The sequence below is a fragment of the Rhipicephalus microplus genome, chromosome 6 (genome assembly GCF_043290135.1).
Source record: "Rhipicephalus microplus isolate Deutch F79 chromosome 6, USDA_Rmic, whole genome shotgun sequence".
Taxonomy (NCBI): Eukaryota; Metazoa; Arthropoda; class Arachnida; order Ixodida; family Ixodidae; genus Rhipicephalus; species Rhipicephalus microplus.
This window is the reverse complement of record NC_134705.1, coordinates 195,070,523-195,094,913: the sequence shown is the minus strand read 5'-3', so window position 1 is coordinate 195,094,913 and position 24,391 is coordinate 195,070,523. Positions and strand designations below refer to the sequence as shown.

Sequence of the window (24,391 nt, the reverse complement as noted above, 5' to 3'; positions counted from 1 at the left end):
GTATGTATGTATGTATGTATGTATGTCTGTCTGTCTGTCTGTCTGTCTGTAATCAAGTACGGTGTACGTTTTTTTTTCTTTTTTTTTTAGTATTTTGTACTGTGTCTTTTTTTTCTCCAGCCACCACGTGGCTGAGGCCTGCGCGTAGACCGACCACGTGCATGCGCAGGTGCTGTGAAGTGTAGCGTATTTATTTATTATTGTGGTTCTTTTTGGCTTAGACCAGTGTATTTTAGTACAGTTTTCTAACACGTGGGCATCGGTAAACTGAGCTAGCCATGGTCAAAAAGACCGTAAAGTGTTCAGAGTGCGGGGTAGGGTGGAAGGTGGAAATTAGTGCGGAGGAGAAAGCAGAAGATGACGCCAAGTGTAGACAGTGCGAGTTCGAGGAGAAAATGAAAAATATGATGGCGGTCCAGAGTGGGCTCATGGAGAAAATCGCAGAGCTGGAGAATGCATTGGCGAAGGAGCGAGAGAAAACGTCAGCCATGGAAGAAAGGCTCCGGGCAGCCGAGAAGGGCCTATCGAAGGTCGTGAAAGGGAACGAAGACGCAGGTGACGGCGGAAACATTATGGCGACGACCCCCCGTGCGGGAGAGATGAAGGAAACAGGCATGACAAAGGCAGATACATTGGCCACAGGGCCCAGCTACCGGGAAGTAGTTTTGAGGGAGGGAGGGAGCAAACCAGCAGCCGTGACTCACGCTAGTCACCTAGTCAGCAGCCAGGTGCAGGTTTCAGAAGGAATGTCTGAACAGGTCATCATCGCCGGTGACTCAAATTTAGTCCGATGCGCAGCGGCAATCAAAGAAAGGGTGAAAGGCGACAAGAGAGTTGCGATAGGGACGTTCCCAGGACAAACGCTGGGGACAGTAATGAGTCAAGCGGGTGAACAACTCGCAGCTAAAGCTAACAATCGTAACCTCGTTGTAATTGCGGGAGGGTTAAATGACGTCCTGAAAAAAGAATCGTCAGGACTAGCGACGACCTTGGCGAAGGGGGTGGATGACATGCGCACCGTGTCCCCCCAGGTGCAAATTGTAGTATGCACAGTACCGGAAGTACCAGTACGCAACGTCAACCTGCAAAGAGCGGTCGTCGACGCAAACAAAGAGATATGGCGAATTAGTCGAGAGAAGGGTTTCGAGGTAGTGGATTTAAACAGGGAAGTGCACAGGTGGGGTGGATTCCAAAGAGACAAGATTCATTTCGATAAGAGGCTTGGACACGAGGTGGGCTGGCGACTGGCAGGACGCGCAGTAGCTTTTTTGGGGGGCTCACGGGCCCTTCGGAGTCCGGGGTAGCTCGTAACAGGGAAAACAACCAGGAGGACGCTTTGACAGGTAGAATTGCGAAAAACCAAAAAAAAGGTAAAAGAAAAAGGAAAAAGGCGCGTGTTACAATTAGTTACATAAACATGCAGGGTGGCAGAAAGAAGGCAAAATGGTTAGAGATTGAGGAGCAGTTAAACAAAGAACAGATAGGCGTGTATGCGGTTACAGAAACACACCTTAGAGACTTGGAAGAGCCACCACATATTAAAAATTATGTTTGGGAAGGGTGTAACAGGACCATATCGGAAAGGAAAGGTGGGGGTGTAGGAATGCTAATTCACCGCGGAGCCAAATGGGTTAGAGTGAAACAGACGTGTTCAGAGCACCTCTGGGTTCTGGGCACAGTAGGTGGAAAGGAAACGTGGCTAGGGGTAGCCTACTTGTGGACGGGGAATAACTGCAGAGAAAAGAATCAGGAGATAGTGGATTGCATGAGTGCGGATATTAAGGAATTTGGTAATGGGGCCGAAATCATCCTTCTAGGGGACATGAATGCCCACATACATGACCTTGACGGATATTCAGACACCAATGGGAAGTTATTACTAGATCTTTGCGAACAACATAGTCTGGAGATAGTTAACACGGGGCCTAAATGTGACGGCCAGATCACATGGGAAGTCGGAAACAAGCAATCAAGTATTGATTATTGTCTCATGACGGAAGGAATTTACCACAAACTGACAGAAATGAGGATAGACGAGGAAGGCATTAACAGCTTCGGTAGTGATCATAAACGAATAACATTACAAATGGGATACGAAACTGAAAATATGAGCATGGAATCAAAGTCTGGCAGCTCGTATTTAAATGACAAACAAATAATAAATATAGCCGCAAGAGTCGAGGAAGAAGTAGGCGAAATACCAGGCAAGGACTGGGAGTATAGTGAGCTGTTACATCTAATGACGAAGGAGATAGGGAAAGAGAAGAAAACTGTTTGCTGGAAAGGAAAAAGGAAGCCAAAAAGTTGGTGGAACAAGGAAATCCGGGAGGCGATCGAGAAGCGACGCGAAGCATCACGGGAGCATAGAAAGGCAAAAAAGGAGAAGCGGCCGCAGGACGAAGTCAAAAAAATATGGGAAATATATTTAGAGAAAAAATCCCTTGTACAGAAATTGGTAGAGGCAAAAATTAAAGGTGAAAGTGAACGCTGGATGACAGAGATACACGAAAAAAAGGAGGCCGCGCCTAGGATTTTTTGGAGCCACATAAAGGCGCTAGGTAGGAAGTCTGTCACAACGCAACAACATATTCTAGATGAAGGAGGAAATCAATTGGAAGGGTACGAAGCGCTAGGTTACATCCAAAAGGTAACAGCCGATTCGTTTCAAAAGAGCGTCCAGGGGATCTCCCCGGTGAGTAAAAGTGTGGCGGAGAAAGCAACAGAGGAAGAGCTAGTACTTGATAATTTCAACTGGAAAAAGGCCGAAGGAAAAATTCCAAAGCGCACTGCCGCGGGTTTAGATGGGATTCCCGTTAGCCTCATTAACGAACTAGGACATAACACTAAAGAAGCATTGTTAAAAGCAGTAGAAAAAAGCTTAAAGGACGGACAAATACCGGACAGTTGGCGACAAAGTAGAATGAACTTAATCTATAAAGGCAAGGGAGAAAAGGACAAGATTCGCTCGTATAGACCACTAACCATTACATCGGTACTATACAGATTGGCGATGCAAGCAGTAAAAATGAAAATAGAAACATGGGCCGAACATAACGATATATTGGGAGAACTTCAGAACGGATTTCGAGTCGACAGGCGGTTAGACGATAACCTGTTTGTTCTCACTCAGTGTATAGAAATATCTAAAATAGAGAATAGGCCCTTGTACGTGGCTTTTCTAGACATCACTGGGGCATACGACAACGTTAATCAGGAAATTTTGTGGGATATATTGACAGGAATGGGAATGGGCGACGACTGTATACAGCTTTTGAGGGAGATATACCGAGAAAATACAGTTTGCATAGAGTGGGAAGGAATGCGTAGCAAAGAGAACGTTGAGGTTAGCAGGGGTCTGAGACAGGGATGTCCTTTGTCCCCGCTGTTATTCATGCTGTACATGGTGAGCATGGAAAAAGCGCTAGAAGGTAGCAACATTGGTTTTAATCTGTCACACAAACAGGGCGGCATGATGATTGAGCAGAAGCTTCCAGGTTTATTTTATGCGGACGATATCGTCTTATTTGCGGACAGTCGAGATGATATACAGCAGCTGGCGAATATATGCGGAAGGGAAGGTGAAGCTCTTGGACTAGGATTCAGTGTAACGAAGTGTGGATTGATGGTATTCAATGATCCCTGTGATCAGACGGTGTCCATACAAGGCCAAGAAATACCGAGGGTAAGTGAATACAAGTACCTTGGAGTATGGGTAAATGAGAGTGATAGATACATGGAGGTACAGGAAAAAGCCTCGGCAGCAAAAGGAAAGAGGAATGCGGCAATAATGAAGCACAGAGCGTTGTGGGGATACAATAGGTATGAGGTGCTTCGAGGTCTGTGGAAGGGTGTAATGGTTCCAGGGCTTACTTTTGGGAACTCAGTGGTGTGCATGAGGGCAGAGGTGCAATCGGGAATGGATGTAAATCAAAGGACTGTGGGACGCCTCGCGTTGGGTGCTCACGGGAAGACGACAAACGAGGCTGTAAAGGGCGATATGGGGTGGGCAGGTTTTGAGGCGAGGGAAGCGCAGAGCAAAATAAGGTTCGAAGAAAGGCTAAGAAATATGAAGGAGAGTAGATGGGCAGAGAAGGTGTTCCGTTATTTGTATAGGAAGAGCGTGGACACACAGTGGAGAAAAAGAACTAGAAGACTCACTAGTAAATATACGGCTGGTATTGTAAGCCATATGTCAACAAAGAGCGTTAAGGGAAAAGTCAGGGAGGCGGAGAGGATTTACTGGATGGCAGCTATGGAGAAAAAACCGGCTTTGAGTAACTACCGAAAGGGCAAAAATGAAATAAGGAGGGAGGCATTTTACGATAATTCAAGGGGAAGCGCTTTACTGTTTGAAGCGAGATCGGGTTGCCTTAGAACGCGTAGTTATAAAGCAAGATTCAGTAAAGAAGAAGAACAATGCACATGCTGCGGGAAAGATAAGGAAACGGCGGAGCATGTTCTGATTGAATGTGGAGATATCCACCCAGGTGTACGTTTGGGCACGAGCCTACAGGAAGCCTTGGGTTTTAGGGACAACAATGGAAAGCTGAACACACCCGCGATTGAAATAAGTAAGAGACGGTTAGAGTATTGGTGGCAGAAAATTAGAGAGAAAGGACAAAAATAAATATTGGAAAAATAAAATATGGACAGTGTGCCGTAAATGGCAGAGAACTTAAGCTGAAAACTTACCTTTTTTCCATTAAGATAGAATTTATCGAAGTAGAGGCATTAGGCCAACATAAAAAAAAAAGGTTTTTTTTTTTTTTTTCCCGAGCCTGGTGGCATACTTGTCACCACCCCGTTATAAAGGGGACGCTCATAGCATCCATCCATCCATCCGGCGTTGTGTATATGTCGTTCTGTATATGCCCCGCCGGAGATGGTCTAGTGGCTAAGGTACTCGGCTGCTGACCCGCAGGTCGCGGGATCGAATCCCGGCTGCGGCGGCTGCATTTCCGATGGAGGCGGAAACCTTGTAGGCCCGTGTGCTCAGATTTGGGCGCACGTTAAAGAACCCCAGGTGGTCGAAATTTCCGGAGCCCTCCACTACGGCGTCTCTCATAATCAAATGGTGGCATTGGGACGTTAAACCCCACACATCAATCAATGGAAATAATATTACTTTAGTAGTTTTCGTATAGTTGACGGATAGACAGACAGACGGGCGGGCGCTTCGTACCATGCACTAATCGCCATTCACTGTGCGAATACGCTGTGCATTTTTTTCGCCGCTGCATATTCAGCAGGAATCGCTCAGTGAACAAGCGGAACGCAGGCTGACATCTCGCGGCTCTGGCGTGTCTAGAGTGCAGCAGCAGCCCACTCGCCTGCCCTGTTTTGCGCAGAGCGGGCGCCGACTGGGCGACCCCGGCTGTGAACAGCTTGCCCTTGTCCCGAGCGCAGACATACAGTATAGGCACGCATGGCATGTCAGCGTTGAAAAAGAAGTGCAGCTTGTATTAGCGCGGTACACATAAGAAAGAAAGACGACACAGGCGTAAAGAGAGGTATAGGCGCCAACATAGCGGTGGGCTGCGTCAGCGCCTACCTAAAAAAACGCACACACAGAAAAAGACTACAATAACTGCTAAAGGAACGGGTAGCTACGATCGCGCTGGCTCTGCGGCATATTTACAGTGCCCGTTCTGCTATGGCACGGGGCATAGCCGCGTAGCGAGTGTATGATACAAGCGCCGTCCCGAGTATAGTATATGACGTAGAGCTGCTGATTTCATCGTTGCTGCGGGAACAACACCGATATTGTGATGTAACAGTAAAGGCAACCTTTATTAGGCCCTGAAGACACGATGAAGCGACCACGCCCAAGGCACAGAACTCAGACAAGCCAAGTCCCCACAGCAGAAGAAGATGACGACCACTCATGATGATGAATATGTGTAAAGATAGATGATGTGCTTAATGAATGCCTACAATTGTGCGATGTCAACCTGTCACTCTTCATCGAAGAAAATGCGGTTCTAGAAAGTGTTTCGGACAGCACCCGTTGTTTACGATTTGTAAACGCCGTGGTACCAAGTGCGTTCGCGTCTATTTCTTATTCATGTGTGCACCGCGCCACGCTGTGACAGGGAAGACCGTATCGAGCACGTATACCTTGCGTGGTATTTATTTCACGCTAAAGACAAAGACAAACAAAGCACTCTATACTGCGACCGCCGTGCAGCTATGCGGGATCAACACAATAAAGCAATCGAGAACGTGCTTGGGAATGCTGTATAGGCCGAGATAACGAGCTGCATGAACGTGCTTCTTCTCGATCGCGTTAATGACACAAGGCAGCATTCACTCGCCAGCACCGAAAAGCACGCGCGAAGCTTTCAACTTCGCTTACTATACACCTATTCATGTCCCCCAGCGGCAGAGATGACGGCACTCGCTTCCCGCAGTAATCAAGGCGATTCGCCTGCTGCCCGACAATAGAGAGTTTTAGTACTGCGGAATGGTGCTACGTACGCATCACTCAAGCGCCTTGCGTTACGTGGCGTCGTTTGCCACTAATCGGCTTTTAGTACGCCGTAGTACCCGCGTACGCAACGAGCGTGAAGCGTGTTGCGCCATCTGGTAGATCGAAATAGAAGCACGTGTTGTTGACAGGCTATGACAGCCAATGTGAGCCAATACAAGTGTTATAGCCAGATTATGGCCATATTTTAAGCCACAGAGCCGGTCGGTGCTTGCCCACGATGCCGCCATTTTGCAAAACGAAGTCTCGCGCTGGCGCGAACTTGTTCGAGAGCGGCGCGATCAGCTCATACGTACGCACGCACGCATCTCATGCGTGCGTACGTAGCGGCTGCGTACGTAACGCGATACGTGCGCGTTGCGGTCTGCGCATGCGCACTACGCAGAACGTGGCGTCCTTACGTACGCAACGCCGCCACGTACGCAGCGTACGCAGTACTAAAACTCTAATGCGGCCAGCGTGCGCCGCCGTATAGCCGACGATGTGACTCAACCGTTCAGCACTACGCCTTCCAAGCGTCTGCGCACGCGCGAGTCGCCGACGACGCTCGATTACCGCGCTCGCCGCATCATGTCAGCATCGGGATGCCGCGCGCTGTATGAAATTCCCCCCCGAAGTTGATTGATATGTTCGGTTGAACGTCCCAAAACAACCCGTGTGATTATGAAAGACGCCCGGTAGTGCAGGACTCCGGAAATTTCGACCACCCATGGGGTTCTTTAACGTGCCCCCGAATCGGAGTACGCGGGCATACATCGTTCCCGCCTCCATCGGAAATGCAGCCGCCGCAGCCGGGATTCGATCCCGCGACATGCGGGGATTTACCCCGAAGCGTGAAACCGACTGTACATCAGGCGGAGAGCTGCGTGGGGCTGCATTTTGTGATGTTTGTCGACTGTGGGAAGTATGGCTATCTGAAGATCTTGGAACCGCCACATTAAAATACCAGGTTTTAGCAGTAATTATTGGTAAAGAAAATTGTGGGCAGCTCACGTAAGTGGTGCATAACATGGAACACATGCTGCATACGAAGCTATATGGACGTTCTTCTCATACATCAAGGTGTATCCTGTATATTGAGGTATATTAAAGTAGCATATCCCCATATAAGGGAGTAAGAGAATTCAGGTATAAAAGGTTAATGGGACTGCTGATAGATAGATAGATAGATAGATAGATAGATAGATACTGAATCACAAATTACGATTATTAACTATTAAACACATATGTTAACGCATAGCGGCATTGTTGTTGTTGAATATCGAGTGCCTTGAAGTAACGTGTGAATGCGACGCATGTACCGACAGTTCTTCATGTGTAGCGTCCGAGCAATAAAAAAAAGTAAGGAGATCCGGAGCCGGGAGAACGTGCCCGGAATGTCCTTAGTTGTGTCTCTTGCTGTACACGTGAAAAAAAAAAAAAAACGCGAATGCTGCAAGCTTACCCTCCGCTGATTGGACAGCAACTCTTGGGGGACACTTGCGACGGCAGGGCGTAGCTGTCCTCTGGACACGGCTTGGACGCCACCACAGGACACGTGATGGCCGAACAGTTGCGCTCTGCACATTGAAAGAGAAGTTGCGAATGTAACTAGTCGAGATCAAGCACACTCCGGCATTCCACAGGTGCCTCAATTGTGACCATTATATTAACAAATACGGATATCACGTGCTATATACAGCAAAAAAAAAAATGCACCTCCAAAGTTAACACCTACATTTCCACGTCAGGAAACACTGTCAAGCGTTAGATGAATAGGTGGTTAATTAACAAGCATTTATTTATTAATGAGTATTATCAATGTCAATTGAGCAGTGGCAAGGTATTTCCGCCTCTGTTTTGAGTTCGCCGGCGAAGGTAAGACTTGTCATCAATGTCATCGAAGTAAGTAAACTACCTTTAAACAATGTAATCAATTAATTTTCTGCGCGGGCACGTGATTTAGTAATCCAGTCAATTAGTTCAAACGAGTAATTTAAAGATGCTGTTGACTATAATATATCACATCCGCTTTACTTGTTGCGCACACACACGCGCACACACACGCGCACACACACGCGCACACACACGCGCGCACACGCGCGCACACACACACGCACACGCGCGCACACACACGCGCACACGCACACGCGCACACGCACACGCGCACACGCACACACACACGCGCACACGCACACACACACACACACACACACACACACACACACACACACACACACACACACACACACACACACACACACACACACACACAAGGATAAAAGAAAAGTAACAAATTGATCTGCGTACCAAGCAGAAAACGCGGTACGTGGGACAGGGTGCTCCTATTTAGCAATGTACACTGGCCGTGAACATAGTGCACATCAGGTGAGCACAAATAATGATTTGCTAGCTTCATAGTAGCTTCATTTTTTTTCAAGATTTATAGTAATTACCTTGAGCCAACAGTGATTTGCAGTGTGATTCAATTACTTTTAAGAGTAATGTACTCAATGACCATGGCGATTGCTGCCCTTATGAGAGCAATTTTATTTTGAAAATGTGGTAAAATGTTTGTGTACATGTAGAGTCAATCCTCATTATAACAAACTTGCGTATTACGCGAAAATAAGTTTGTTATATAAAAAAAAATCGTTATAACAGTATATGTCCACCAGAGTATCCGTTGCAAGACTATTCGTCGTGTACTTCGTTATAACCGATATTTCATTATATCAGGGCTCGTCATGTCGAGGTTTTCGTGTAGTTGGAGCAAGGAAATCGCACTGGCCTCTGTAGAATAGGGAACAAGATAGTCAATCCTCATTATAACGAACTTGCATATTACGCGAAAATAAGTTTGTTACATCAAAAAAGTCGTTATAACAGTATATTCCCACCACTGTATCCGTTGCAAGACTATTCGTCGTGTACTTCGTTATAACCGATATTTCATTATATCCGGGTTCGTCATATCGAGGTTTGCGTGTAGTTGGAGCAAGGAAATCGCACTGGCCTCTGTAGAATAGGGATCAAGATAGTCAATCCTCATTATAACAAACTTGCATATTACGCGAAAATAAGTTAGTTATATCAAAAAAGTCGTTATAACCGTATATTCCCACCACTGTATCCGTTGCAAGACTATTCGTCGTGTACTTCGTTATAACCGATATTTCATTATATCCGGGTTCGTCATATCGGAGTTTGCGTGTAGTTGGAGCTAGGAAATCGCACTGGCCTCTGTAGAATAGGGAACAAGATAGAGAGTACAACCCACGTTTTTTTTTTTTTTTTTTTTTTTTACGGTATATTCACAGACGTTTCGGCCGGCCGGTGGACCAGCCAAAGTAAATGAATATATAACCGTGCATTGGGTGTTACGACGGGAAACGCGCGCGCGCGTTTTATCGCTTTCCGTACGTGCGCATCGAAGAAGGAGACCTGCTGTAAAAGGAGGAGGAGGATGCCGGGCATAAAGCGACGCCATTCCAACGCCAAGCAGCCATTATTCACGCCTCCGGGGGCAGTCTTGAGCGGAGCATTAAACGGCGTTATGTGACGCAACAAACCACCGCCACTCCGGAATAGCGAGAGTACACCCTCTCCACTTCGAAAAGCTTTCCACTTCTTTTTTTTTTTTTTTTCGAAACCGCGCGTGCCTTCCCGACGCCGCAGCGTCATAGGTGCACGCATAGATCGTCCCTTACTCGAAGGAGCCGGCCGCGCGTTGTACCGCGTTGATTCGAACATAGTCCGCGGCCCTCCGTGAATAGTATCGCTGCAGATTTACTCCAATAGGGGCCCGTCCGGCAAACCACCGCGAGCCCTTATTGATTGATTGATTGATCGATTGATTGATTGATATGTAGGGTTTAACGTCCCAAAACCACTCTATGATTATGAGAGACGCCGTAGTGGAGGGCTCCGGAAATTTCGACCACCTGGGGTTCTTTAACGTGCACCCAAATCTGAGCACACGGGCCTACAACATTTCCGCCTGCATCGGAAATGCAGCCGCCGCAGCCGAGATTCGAACCCGCGCCCTGCGGGTCAACAGCCGAGTACCTTAGCCACTAGACCACCGCGGCGGGGCGCCCGCGAGCCCTTATTCAAGACGATATTAAAGTCTATATGTCTTTCTTGGGACACATGAACGCGGAAATTTTGGTTTGTCTGTCTGCCTGTCGGTCTGTCGCAGGATTATGCCACCCGCCCAAAGTTCAAGGACTAGCTAAACGGCCATCTATCTTGAACTGGTGCGTGCGTTCATACTTGTGAGCTCTGTCGACCAAAAAGGAAATGTTGCGCATACTTGAGGCGCAACTGCAATGCCTAAGGATTAGGTGGTGTGTTCCTTTATTTGAAAGTGCGTAGTTTCCTGCAGTTGTTATAAAGACTAAAAACCCTAGAAAAGCGTAATGGAACACGAAGAGGGATGTCGGCGTCGATGGGAATGGTCCGAACTTACTTCAAACTCATTCGTACCCGTTGTTAGCATACCTAAATGAAATTTATCCACTCAAACTCCTGCCCCGCCGCGGTGGTCAAGTGGCTAAGGTACTCGGCTGCGGACCCGCAGGTCGCGGGCTCGAATCCCGGCTGCGGTGGCTGCATTTCCGACGGAGGCGGAAATGATGTAGGCCCGTGTGCGCAGATTTGGGTGCACGTTAACGAACCCCGGGTGTTAGAAATTTCCGGAGCCCTCCACTACGGCGTCTCTCATAATCATATGGTGGCTTTGGGACGTTAAACCCCACATATTAATTAATCAATCACAAATTCCCCGATGCCGCCTGCGCCGCTTGCGGGCAGGCCGCTACATTAGCACACATGCTCTGAGAGTGCGGGTCGCTTGGACCGACTTACAGCAAACTCGAGTGGGATGCGCTTCTGCACAGCACAGAACTTCGGGACCAATACCTGGCCGTCCAGTGTGCCCACGACAGGGCCGTCAGGCTATACCTGCCGGTCCCCACGTGGGAGTAGCCGGGTGACGCGTGGCAACCTCAGCGTCTGCGCTGGACCATAATAAAGTTGTTCTCACTCACGCGATCACAGATGACGTCGTGGTGACGTCATCTGTGATCTGGCGTCGCAGATTGCCCACATTTGTGTCGTCGTACAACGTGACGTCACATGATTATGACATCACATGCATAGGTCGGCAAACCTTGAAGAGCTCAAAAATATCTTGAACTTTTGACTCTCTCGGACTCGACTTGAAAATCAACCACGCGAAAATGGAATTTTTCGACCACTCGCATCATTCCCCATAATAACGTCCGGCGCTTCTTTTTTTTTTTATGAATCCAACAGAAACGAACGAGCAGCATTTTATCGCGTCTCTTCATGCATGGGAGGTACTTCATTTAGTGCAGCCAGATTGATTTCTAATGAATAATTGTAGGCGGTTCGTCTGACGTCATCGGGGTAATTTTGAGAATGTCCTACTGCAGCGCATGTATTGTGCATTTACGTAATTTGTCGGTAAGTAGGGCACTGCTGTTGATATTATTGTCTTTTTATGTTGCATGCCATGAGCTTTCACTCTGACGTAAATTCTTATTCGACTTTAGAGTCCCTTTAAGGTACTTCGCTCCTAAAATTAAGATATACGGACGGATGGACAGATGGACATGGACAGATGGACAGATGGACAGATGGACAGATGGACAGATGGACAAATGGACCGATGGACAGATGGACAGATGGACAGATGGACAGATGGACAAATGGACCGATGGACAGATGGACCGATGGACAGATGGACAGATGGACCGATGGACCGATGGACCGATGGACAGATGGACCGATGGACCGATGGACCGATGGACCGATGGACAGATGATTGGACAGATGATTTGACAGATGAGGGACGGACGGATGGACGGATGGACGGATGGATGGATGGATGGATGGATGGATGGCGACACATGTACAAATAGATAACGAGAAACCAGAGAGGGATGCGAGATTAATGCAGGGAACAGATTCACTTTAGAAGCCCTGTAGCAAAGCTCGACGTCTTGTATTCGAAGAAATGCGGTAAAGCGCCCCCCCCCCCCCCTCTCTACCTTCGAGAGCACTTTAAACATCGAACGATGCGTACACCTTTCCTTTTGGGGATTTCGCGCCGTTCCTGGGTTTTACGACTTTCTTCGACGGTCGTTCGTCTCGCGCATATAAATCCCTCGGGGCGAGCTTGTACGGCCCCACGAGTGCAGTGTAGTATACAGAGCCGATCGTAAAAATCGAAAGCCTTCGGCACGTGCACCGGTGAATAAAAGAAGTATTATAGCCAGCCGAACGGCGATGTTAAGCCCGAGGCACGTCTTCCCATTTAAGACTACAAGAACACGTCGCGGCGCACTCTTGTTGGTCACCTGCAGAATGTTTATTTCTCGGCGGTTGAGCCAACCGCCTCCGCACATGATTTTTTTTTCTTAATCACATTTATTTTTTGTCGTCCGGATTTACCTATCCCGTAGGTTATGCCATCTTTTTTAGCAAGGTTCGTGCGAAAGCAAGCGACAGCAGAAAAAAAGTGTGGGGTTCTGTCTACACAATGGAGTGGAATGGAATAACTTTATTTAACCCTGCGCTATTAAAGACGCGCGGCCGCACGGCTTTAATTTTAAAGACGATAGTCATTCAATCATTATTGGGATACTTTGACGCAAAACTTCGTCTGTCTGTCTGTCTGTTTGTCAAACAACACCGTTCAGCTGCCCGGACAAAGTTTAAGCACTTGCTGAACGTCCAGTCGTTTTGTACTGGCCGCTGCGTTCATACTTGTGAAGACTGTCGATCAAAAGGCAAATGTCACGCACATACATCTGAGGCGGAACATCAATAGGAAAGTATTAGGTGGTGTGTTCCTTTAAAATACAGCGATACTTAAATCTAACGATTCTAGGGTTTCTTTCGGTGCACTGAAAATGCGACACTGTTCACGAAAGAAGGCTGCCAGAAGACTATCGTATTTCGACATTTGCAACGGGGCACGCAGATATGTGACTGTTAAAATTGATACCGTGTGCTCACAAGGAGACACGTAATGTGAAATCTGTTTAGACTGTATAGTGAAACAGTTTACAGCGGAGATGTGTAGCATTCCGTTTGGTCGCCTAGAGATCGCAGAGAAAGCTATCATCTACGCGAACATCGCGCGCTTTCTTTTCCATCTCCTTCGCACCCTTAACACACTGCGTCGATTTGTCCGGCGTCGGATGCAATAGCTCGATTGGGCGAGGCAAGGAGGACAGAGAGGGAAGAAAAAGTATAAATGGAGATAGAAGCGAACAAAGATGGAAAGACAAAGAAATAGTCGGAAAGAGGAAGGCACAGGAAGGAGCCGACGCTTAGAAGGGATAGAAGAAACATGAGATACGGGGAAAAGAGAAAGAATAAATACAGGGAAAGAGGGAAAACTAAAAATAAATATAGGAAGAGAGTAAGCGTGATATAGAGAAATGTAAAGGGTAAAAAGGTATAAAAGTGAGAAAAGAGCAAAGGGAGAAGGAAGACATAAATAGAAAAATTAAAGAGAAACTAAGAAGACCACGCAGCTCCGCTGTTCCTTCAGGCTCCGCACGCCTAGTGCGAAGCTGCCTTATTAATATTTTGTTTTTCGCAACTATTATTTGCTCGAGAGCCTTCTATGCAACAACTCGACCACACAATTAAATATATACTGCGCCTAAGCAGAATTGCTTTCTTACCTCAGTATTCGTATAACATTACATAGTATGCATTATCTCGTGACGTCACAAGTGGCGCCACCACTCATATCGACAGATATGTAGCGGGTGTACACCCTTCCGGCAGATAGAAGGATCACTCTTTTTCTGGCCAGTGCACGGGAATGCAAAAGCTCACGTCGCAGCATCGGCAGTGCGTTTTTGCGGGCCACGCACTTGTAACGACACAGCCTGTTCCTTGCCGACTTCCAATTTGCATGTCGCAACGTTCTTTCCTCCTGCTGCGATTATGTGCTCAGGTGTGTTTCAGCCCACTTTATCGGCGAAGCCATCACCTCTTCGCGTTTTATGTAATACTGATTAAATTTCTCGTCTACTTATTAGATGCGAAGCAGCTCTTTGATGAGCCTGTGTAACGCTGTCCGTCCGTGTCTCCGTGCCAAGACGCCGCCCCGCGTTCCCACCGCTGCAGTTGTTGGAACGATGCCAAGTAGGTCAAGTCGCAGCTGCGCGTTGACGTCATACTCTCTCTCACCCGCAGCAGCTCCCGGCTCCTCTCAACACACCTAGGTGGTGTTGCTCCGCCGCCCGCTCGCAACACACTTCTCTCTCGCTTCACCCTCTCCACCGTTTGCAACGCTCGACCGCACGTCGAGTGGAAACACCCTTTCGGCTCGTTTAACTGCGATCAAACTTACTCGAAACCCGACCTGCCTCTCGTGTCATTGCGCTTCAAAAAAAAAAAAAAAAAAAACGTTTACTTGAGTAAAGGCTACACCTAGTTTCGATTCAAACCGTTCTTCGAGCACCCGCGTTGACGCTCGTTTCAGCCGGGTCAACGGCCTCCGCACCTCTGCTGCTTCGAATCCCGTCATAGTTCATAATGTTTTCGTACGCCTGTGGCTAGCCGCCATCTGATTAACAACACATCACTCCTTCTTCCCCATTCCGACATTACCCTTACCCGTTTCTCTGTTCTTACTGAATAACCGGCTCGAAGAGGGCCCTCGGAGCCTGCATACCTAACGCAGCCGACCCTGTCTTGTAAGCGAGACGGAATTTCGGCAAAGATGGCATGTTCGATTGAGTCCGGAATGTTCCACCCAGAAGAGATGTTCAAATCAAGCAGAATGTTTCAGAGAGAATGTTCACGCGACACGGAATATTCAACCCAGGCGGAACGTTCAAACTCGGTTCGCAATGTTCAACCCAAACGGCATGTTGAACAAAAGCGTAAAGCGAATGTTCAAGGAAGACTAAATGTTCAGCTACAACGGGCTGCTCAGCGCACACGGAATGTCGGGACTGGTGAACCACTTGACACGTCATGTTCAAGCAAGAAGCTCTGTTCGAATGTGTACACACGCGGAACATGGCGAAATGTTTAAACAATACGGAAAGTTCAACCGACACGAACGTTCAAACAAGATGAAATGTTCAAACGACACAAAATGTTCAACACAGATGGAATTTTCATCCCTGATGAAATGCTAAGCCCAGGCGAAATTTTTCAAACAAGAGATGTTCAACCAAATCGAAACGTTGAAACAATTAAGGCGGTATGTTCAACCCAGACGGAATTTTGTATGAAGGTAAGTTTAACCCAGATGAAATGTTCAACACAGATGGAGTGGTAAACCCGGACGGTATGTTCAAAGAAGCTGAAGTGTTCCACCTAGACTCAACCAAGTCAGCAATGTTCAACCTAGACGAAATGGTCAAACAAGACGAGGTGTTCAAACACTTATGGCGGCTGCATTTTCGATGGGGGCGAAAATGCTGTAGGCCCGTGTGCTGAGATTTGGGTGCACGTTAAAGAACCCCAGGTGGTCGAAATTTCCGGAACCCTCCACTACGGCGTCTTTCATAGTCTTATGGTGGTTGTGGGACGTTAAGCCCCACATATCCATTACCAATCATGTTCGAACTGTACACAAAGGGTTAAACCCAGGGAGACCGTTCAAACATGAGATTTTCAACTTAGACTGCATGTTGAATAAGGCCGGCATGTTAAACTCGGACGAAATGTTCGAACAAGATACGTTCAGCCAAGACGGAACGGTCAGACAAGATGAAATGTTGAAGCAGACGGAATGTGCGAGAGTAAATGGCCAAACTAGACGAAATGTTTAGCGAGCCCGAATAACCGAATAATCCGTATGTGCACTTATGGTTATTCGACGTCGCTGGGCATTCAGGCCACAAAAGCGTTGAAGAGGCCATGGACTGTCGACTTTTATGTTTTTGCTTTTCATGCCCGAAAAAAAAACCGATACAAAAAAAGGCTCGCGAAGCACAACGCCAGCCGACAGATGCACGAAAGAAAAATCAGAATAGAAGTAAAAGAAAATCAAGATGTACTATCAACAGAAAAAGTTTGCGGGACGTTGGATACACAGCAAATGCGAATTTCTGTTATATCAGTGCTTAATGCTTGTAGTCAAGCTTGTGACAGTATATGTTGGGATGTATATGTTGTATATGTTGTTGTTATTGTTGTTGCTGTATATGTTGTTGCTATTGTTGTTATTGTATATGGAATGTATATGTTGTTGTATATGTTGTGCAGTATGGAACATTCATTTCGAAATGGCGTTCCAAGCCAAAGCGGGAGTTTAGCTTTATCGAACGTTTGGCTTACCGCAAGTTGTTGCTGTTGTTAGTATACGTACACATAGAAAAAGCAACATATATAGCGGCGTGTGTTTGGCTGTACAAGACGAGACAACAAAAGTGAAGCATGTGCCAGACGTGCAGACACGTCTCTCTCTCTCTCTCTCTCTCTCTCTCTCTCTCTCTCTCTCTCTCTCTCTTTTCTTGACGCTCGTAAAAATTGCTCGCTCATGAATGATGCACTTATCCCGCAAGCCCCGCATCGCCGGTTAGTCGACGCGGCTACAATCTTTTCAGCCCGTTTATTAGTATTTTTGCTTCAATTCTTCGACGCGTCTTCATCGCCGCGCAATCCCGTTTTTACGACACTGCCCCCTCCCCCCCCTCATATTATTTCTGCCCTCATGCTACGGCGTCACCCCGTCCCCCTTTCTTGTTCTTATTACCCCCGCCCTCTTAAGCAACAACAACCACTCCGCGCTAGACGGCGCCATACTGTTAAGGTTATTTCTCTAGCGGCGTATAAGAGGTCGCCCTGTTGTAACGTGGCGGCTTTTTTTTTTTTTGTCAATTCTCTGTGCAACGCAACGCTCGTTCCCTGTCTGGCGTGCCTTTTTACACAAGTTTTTCGTTAAAGGTACTACGCTATGCATGCACACACAAACGTGCAGCGTGCAAGCTTGACATTCAGCGTAAATTTTCGAATCGGATTTTATAGTTTCCGGTACGTATTGATAAACAAACGCAAACCCGTCTCCGCGCATACAGTATTCAACGTAGAAATAGAGTGCATGGGCGTCTTGTACAGTTTGGGGGGTGCGCAAACATGGTATTCCCGTGAGAGCCGGTTGTATAGTGTACGGCTGTGCCAGGTATGACGTAAACGTAGACTCCCGCACGCCCGAGCGAGCTGCGCCAATGAACTGGAATTGTTTGGGCTGGCGAAAGTTGTTGCCTTTATAGTGGTTGCGAAAGGGTGCACGGCTGGAGGCTCAATGAACTCTCGTTTCGAAGCTCCGGCAAGTCGTGCCGGTGTACAGAAAAGGAATTTAGAAGAAGAAAAAAAAAAAGGCAAGGCAACGTCTTGTACGCTAACAAATAAAATGATGTGGGTAGAGAGAGGGCACGCCAAACAGGCTAACCTTTCGAGTCGCTTCGTGGGGTGTGCCTAACCTAATGAGGCGGACTGGGGTGGGGCGGAACAGCGCAATTCACTGACGCCCTAGTGAGAGCCGGGGCTTTTTGCCTGTGCTTTCTTTGGCGGTACCTAAATGGAGTGCGGCGTTTTTTTTTTTGTTTGAATACTTGGGGAAACTATAGCGTCAAAAGGACGTTGTCTGGAAGCGAAGGACACGAGATGATCCCCCGTCCCGTGTCCCTTCTCTGCCTATGCGCGTGTCTCCGTCGTATTTGCGCTTGTCGTCCAAGTCTGCGTCGATTCCGACCCGTCCACCTATCTACCTTACTTCAACGTTGCTTTCGATGGGGGCGAAAATGCTGTAGGCCCGTGTGCTCAGATTTGGGTGCACGTTAAAGAACCCCAGGTGGTCTAAATTTCCGAAACCTTCCACTACGGCGTCTCTCGCAATCGAAATGATAATTTTGGGAGGTTAAACCCCACATATGATTATTGTCATACTTCAGTGTTGCTTGAATTTTCTGAACTTCGGTGCCTGTTGCTCTCCCGAAACGCACTCCTCCTCCTTTCCCCCCTCCTCCTCCAGGCTCCAGGACATGCCAAGTTGTCAGTGAGAGCGTTTTGCCTGCCCCCTCCAACCCCCAGATCTTCCCAAATCTATCACTTTCCACTTGTTGTTGTCTCACAAGTTGCACGAACGTATTGGACATTGATTGATCGTTACGTCGGAACTTCAGCGCTCGACGCGTGCGTTAGGAGAGGCCTTTCGGGATCTCGGCTTATAGCTAGGATCTTTTAAGCCTCGTCGGTTTATAGCGCACAGTTAACGCCTTGCGCTTCTTGGCAACGCAAAGATAAGAAAGGAAACAAAATTCGTTGTGGAAAATAAATGGCGTTCTGTAAAACCTTGTCGGGGGTGTTTGTATGTGCGTGGGTGCCCGCCGCAAGTAAAAAAAAACAGTGCGCGGTGAATCAGTGAGGAGGTTATAACGCGCGCCCTTTTCGCTGCAAACGCCGTTGGCGAAGCGTTGAAAGAACCTGACGCTAGAGTTGTTTTTCACGTCCTTCGTCGTCGAAACGTTTCCCATCTTTCTCTCGCTTTTCTTTATCCGCGTTCCATCGAGTTTCGCCTCGCGAACTTGTGCACGCAGCCCCTGCCAGCGCGGATAACAGCGGGGCATGCTTGTGTTGAGGAAAGTGTTTTTCCCGGTGTCTGGGCAACTTAGTCGTGTCCATACAGTGCTTCCATGGCGTCGATGACGCTGACAAAACATCGTGGCGAGGACCCTTGAACGCTGCGCGGGGAACGGTGTTTTTATAGCTTCTATCGCGACGCACCACTGAGCCACTTTGTAAACGCTTCCCCTTCAAATTGGGTGCGCTGTTTTTAGTGGCGAATATATCGTTACTGTGTGCTATGCAAGAACGCTTAGAGTTTCGCCATTGCGGATGACAGCTGTGGACAACATTCATATAGGTTGTTAAACTGCACGCGTGAATCACCCGCCGCAGTGGTCTCGTAAAACTTGAAATACTTGCCCAGTCAGCCATTTTGACAGGATGGTCAGCGGTTTTATGCATGTGCTCGGCTGCTGACCTTCGCAGGTCATTGGATCGAATCTTGGCCGTGGCGGCCGCATCTTCGATTTAGGCTCGAATGCTCGAGCACTTTGTGTTTAGATTTAGGTGCTCGTTTGAGAATCCCAGGTGGACGAAATTTCCGGAGACCTCAACCACGTCGTCCCTCATATCATGGCTTGGAGGCGTTACACTCCAACAATTATTACTATGTGGACTTACACGGAATTGTTATAATAAAACAACTCGGCCGGCCTCACTTTGGCTGGAGCTCGCCAGTACTGGAACTCACCACCTGTGCTGCGGCTCACCCGGGTCCGCATTCATCAATAATGTGCCTAGGTTTGTTCACTCGTGCTCAAACTCATAGAGCCCCGCCGCGGTGGTCTAGTGGCTAAGGTACTCGGCTGCTGACCCGCGGGTCGCGGGATCGAATCCCGGCTGCGGCGGCTGCATTTCCGATGGAGGCGGATATGTTGTAGGCCCGTGTGCTCAGATTTGGGTGCACGTTAAAGAACCCCAGGTGGTCGAAATTTCCGGATCCCTCCACTACGGCGTCTCTCATCATATAGTGGTTTTGAGACGTTAAACCCCACATATCGATCAATCAATCAAACTCATAGACACTCCTCTCACACGGACAGACTCAGGCTTACTCTCACTGATGTTCTGTTCAGTCGGGGTTCATTTGCCTCAACCTAGATGCCTATAGCGTTCAAGCTCAGAGTCCTGTACTAAGTAGGGCTCAACCGCGCTCAAGCTCACCAATACTCCACTTACACTTGGGCTTATGCTCACCAATACTTTACTCAACCGCAACGACTCGAACTCATACTGAGCAACAGCTTGCGTACAGCCGCGCTCAATCGAGGAAAAACTTGTCAATGCTCTGCACAGTCCGGCTCACTCAGGTTAAGACCGACCGCTCATACTGACCGGCTTCAAGCTCGTCGATAAACCGCTAAGCCGGAGTTCAAGTGGCGGTCTTCCACACGGCTGCGTCTGTCTCTTGGGCATTGCGGTCCCAGACTTAAGCCACTCAAGATTTAGATGTCTTCGGACACGAGAATTGACCGTCGGCGACGTCAACACGAGAGAGAGAGAGAGAAACGTTTATTTTGAAACAGTGCCCCGAGCAATGCCTGGTGTCACCCCGAGGTGGGAGGGCTCCTTAGTCCAGGAACCCTCTGGCTTCTACTGCCCTCTTGGCCCTGGCGACGAGTTGTTGTTGGTCTTCCAGGTCCTCGAGGGCGAGCTTTGCCTCCCACGCTTCCGTTAGGGTCTTCGTTCGTCCGTCCTGCTTCGTTATCAGTCGTGTGTCGTTGCAGATTATGTCTGGTAATACACTGGCATGCAAGAAGCGAGTGTGCCAGGGTGTCCGGTACGTTGCAAAGCGGGCGCATAGAGCTATATCTCTCTCGTTGGGTAGAGACGGTGCATTAGGGCCCCATGCGTGTATGTGCTGCTTTGCAGGCGTCTCAGTATCACGCTTTCCTCTTTAGTCAGCACGACAGATGCAAATTATCATCCCGTGGTGCCGTCACGATGACGTCACAGCGTAACCGTGCACATTTGCGACGAGCGAGCGAAAACGTTCGCCGTTCGCAACCGAATACGCGTTCGACAAAGGAGGGTGTAGCAGCGACGCAACAAGCAGCATAGCGAGGTCCCCCCCAAAAAAGCGACAGCCTCAGAAAGGGGAGAAAGCGAGGCGAAGAGAGGGTGCAAGTTACGACGAGGCTCGCGCGGAATGTATTAATCACACGCACATGAAAGGGCGCGCACGCCACAAGCGGTTGGCAATGGCAACGCTGCTTGTAGTAAACACAGACGCGCCGCGCCGCGGCCGACTTGTTGCTCGAGCGCCACCGCCCCAACAGCGGCGGTAGACGGCGCCTCGGGGTTTCTGACACCCGCGTCTGTGTTCGTACGTGTGTGTGTGTGGCGGCATTCGCCAGCAGCCCACTTCCTTTTAGTTCGGGATCTGCCGCCACTGCAACGACTTGTAGCATGGAATGGGTTTTTCAGGAGAATGAAAGAGAAAGGGGTGGTGGCAATGGGTTGGAAGCGGTTCGTTTCGTTTCTTTATTCCTCTCTTGAAAACGCGTCCCGCTTCCTTTCTGTCTATTGGAAGCAGTGTTATGGCGTGCGTGCCCTGCAGGGATGCTGTTCTGGCGGTTCAGAGGTATGCGGGCGCCGCCATGGTTTTGGATGATGCGCGGCGGGGGCTTGGCTGTGGCGTTTTTCTTTTTTTTTTTTCCTACACGCACCTCTTCATCGGTTGCGTGCAGCGCTATATAAACTATCAGCGAGGTTTAGCGACGGGCATTCTCTGAAAGCTTCTATCTAGCGTCACTTACGAATGCGGGTTCGGCGCCTGGTTCTTGGATGCTGGCCATCAGAGCTGTGAGCTACAGTTGGTTCATCTGACCGTACTGTGTATTAGCTTCTTCTTTTCTTTTTCGAGTGCAGAGTGGAGATGTAGGCGCAGCGCTGCGCATAATGACGAATTCTTTGTGGGAGATCGGCAGGTGTTCTCAAGCATCTAAGCTTTTCGCCGGTCCATTTGGGTGATGAGGGTGCAGGTTGCCACGGCTGTAGGGTGTAGCGAATGGGTTGAAAAGGGATGGGTAGATAGCACGTCTCGAAGGATGTCTATCTACAATTCAACAATATATATATATATATATATATATATATATATATATATATATATATATATATATATATATATATATATATATATATATATAGCTTTAACATCTCCTTTGGCTAAGGAGAGGGACGCGGGGAGGGGGGGGGCTGTATTTCGTGTACCTTATCATATCTTCATTCTGTCCGTGTCTCGGTCGTGCAACTTTGTGCATAGTAATGACAAACGTACAGGCCCGCATCGCAACCTTAGCAAGAACGACTCGTGCGCGTAGATTCACGTGTATCTAAAGAAACACCAGGTGCTCGATATGGATCCGTAGTAAGTTTCATAATCATATGACTCATAACTCATAATCGTATGAATAAGTCATAATCATGTGGGCGGGTGCGACACGTAGAACACCAGCAGTTATTATTACAGAATCGAAAGCCCTATAGATGTGTCATCAAACGTTAGGGCTGCAGGACCGCCAGTGGCGGGGGGTCAGCGCGAAGTGTCGCGAAAGGTTATCAGGCGATGACGACGCAAACTTCCAGTCTATGACGTCATCTTGACGTCGCGTTACGTGTATCACGTGATGACGTCAGCGCGTGACGTCGTCGCTTGGCCTTTCAAGGTGGTGGGCCGATCCCGGAGGCAATGCAAAATAGTAAGCTTCAGTGTGAAAAGCGGGAGGGGGGGGGGCAGGGCGTAGTACAATCGATTGCGAAGAGCGAGAAGATTGTTTTCGTCTTCAGGTCGTCTTCGGCACATGCAACCGCGTTACTACCAAGGGCGTCAGCACGGGCTCGGTGAAGGGGCACTTGCCTCCCTTATACCACACCAGCACTTGCGCCCACCCAGGCTACACCAGCGCCATTGTCTCTGTGTCGTCGTTTTGTTCTCGCGCTATAACTATCGTCATCCTCAATCGCAAAGCCGCGATGCAGCACAGGCTTCTACCTCCCTGGACAAGGTACTGCCGACGCCCTTGATTACTTTATTATTATTATTATTATTATTATTATTGTTGTTGTTGTTGTTGTTGTTGTTGTTGTTGTTGTTGTTGTTGTTGTTGTTCTTCGCGACGTTAGTAAGCGACGATAGTTATAGCGCGAGAACAAAACGACGACACAGAGACAAGAAGTCGTCGTTTTGTTCTCGCGCTATAACTATCGTCATGCCATACCAACTAGCCCAAGCTGCCACACTTCTAAGTTAGTAAGCGGCGTCTTCACAAGAGTTTGTTCACACTGTAACATTGTGGCTCTATACTACTCATCCCGAGTATAGAAAAAAAAAACAAGAAAGAAAAAGCGAGACAGAGACGAACGTTCTCTCCTTCGATAATTTTCTTTCGTGTGTTTTTAATACGTTCTTTGTTTGCTTTTTTTTTCTTTTTTCCCCGTGGGTTAAACGAGTTTCGGTCAGAGTTGCCAAACGCGTCTCGTTTGCTGTCTTCGCCGAGTTTCGTCTTTGCAGTCATTATACCGACGTGGGCGCGCCCCGCCGAGATGGGATGCACGTGGATTACCAGTGCTACGCGTGCGGTCTTGCTCCATTCGGCACGGCCAAATGGGTTTTGAGACTCGAGGGGAGGAGGCGTTTATAATTTCTCGGGCGCTCTTTGGTCACTTTCTCGCTGTGCGTTGCGCCGCCTAGTTGCCTGCAGCGTGGATCCAAGTCGCCAAGCGGGGTCGCACGTAGGTGCTCTCGGTGTGCGCCATCTTTAGTCATTTGCGCCGAAGCCTCCGAGATCGTCGACCAACCTGACGCGGCTGCATCTTCAGCTTGGAGGCAATTAGCTAAGTGATGCAGTGGCATATTCGTCTTCTATGCAGCCTTACTTTCACGTCTATAATGGTTCCCCTTTTTTTCGATTAGCAACCAAAAAAAAAAAAAACCATTGTGGACCATTATTCCACTTTCTTCGCAGCAGCCATTCAGAAGAAAGCGTTTGGTGGTTCGGTGCATTTATCATAGCATGATTCGCTTAGTTAATCTTTTTTCTTTTAATTTAAAAACGCTCTGGAGTTAGGCCATTCAACAATCACTGTATGATTCGTTTAGTTAATGTGCTTTTCATTTATTATGGTACGCGGCGCATTTATCGACCACTGCACTAATAATACTTCTTTAATACTTCTTTTTTCTTTCTTACTTGGGTACTTTCTCGTTGGAATCGCTGCGTACCTCAGCAACTATCGGAATCACTAACGCGGGGAGGTTAGTTAACTTCGCTTTAAACGAGTTGAAGC

At 48.1% G+C, this 24,391-nt stretch overlaps 2 protein-coding genes across 6 annotated transcripts in view; one reads left to right on the top strand and one right to left on the bottom strand.

Annotated features, from left to right (window-relative positions):
• LOC119167875 (uncharacterized) overlaps window positions 1-24,391 on the top strand; it is a 596,496-nt gene that overhangs the window by 29,026 nt on the left and 543,079 nt on the right. The gene's annotated exons all lie outside the window — the stretch shown is intronic.
• Window positions 1-24,391, bottom strand: part of LOC119166808 (cysteine-rich motor neuron 1 protein) — a 202,389-nt gene that overhangs the window by 62,698 nt on the left and 115,300 nt on the right. For both annotated transcript variants that reach the window (XM_037418171.2, XM_037418172.2), the window contains exon 2: window positions 7,932-8,046. In XM_037418171.2, the coding sequence (XP_037274068.2) occupies window positions 7,932-8,046 (115 nt within the window). The remainder of the gene's footprint in view (window positions 1-7,931; window positions 8,047-24,391) is intronic.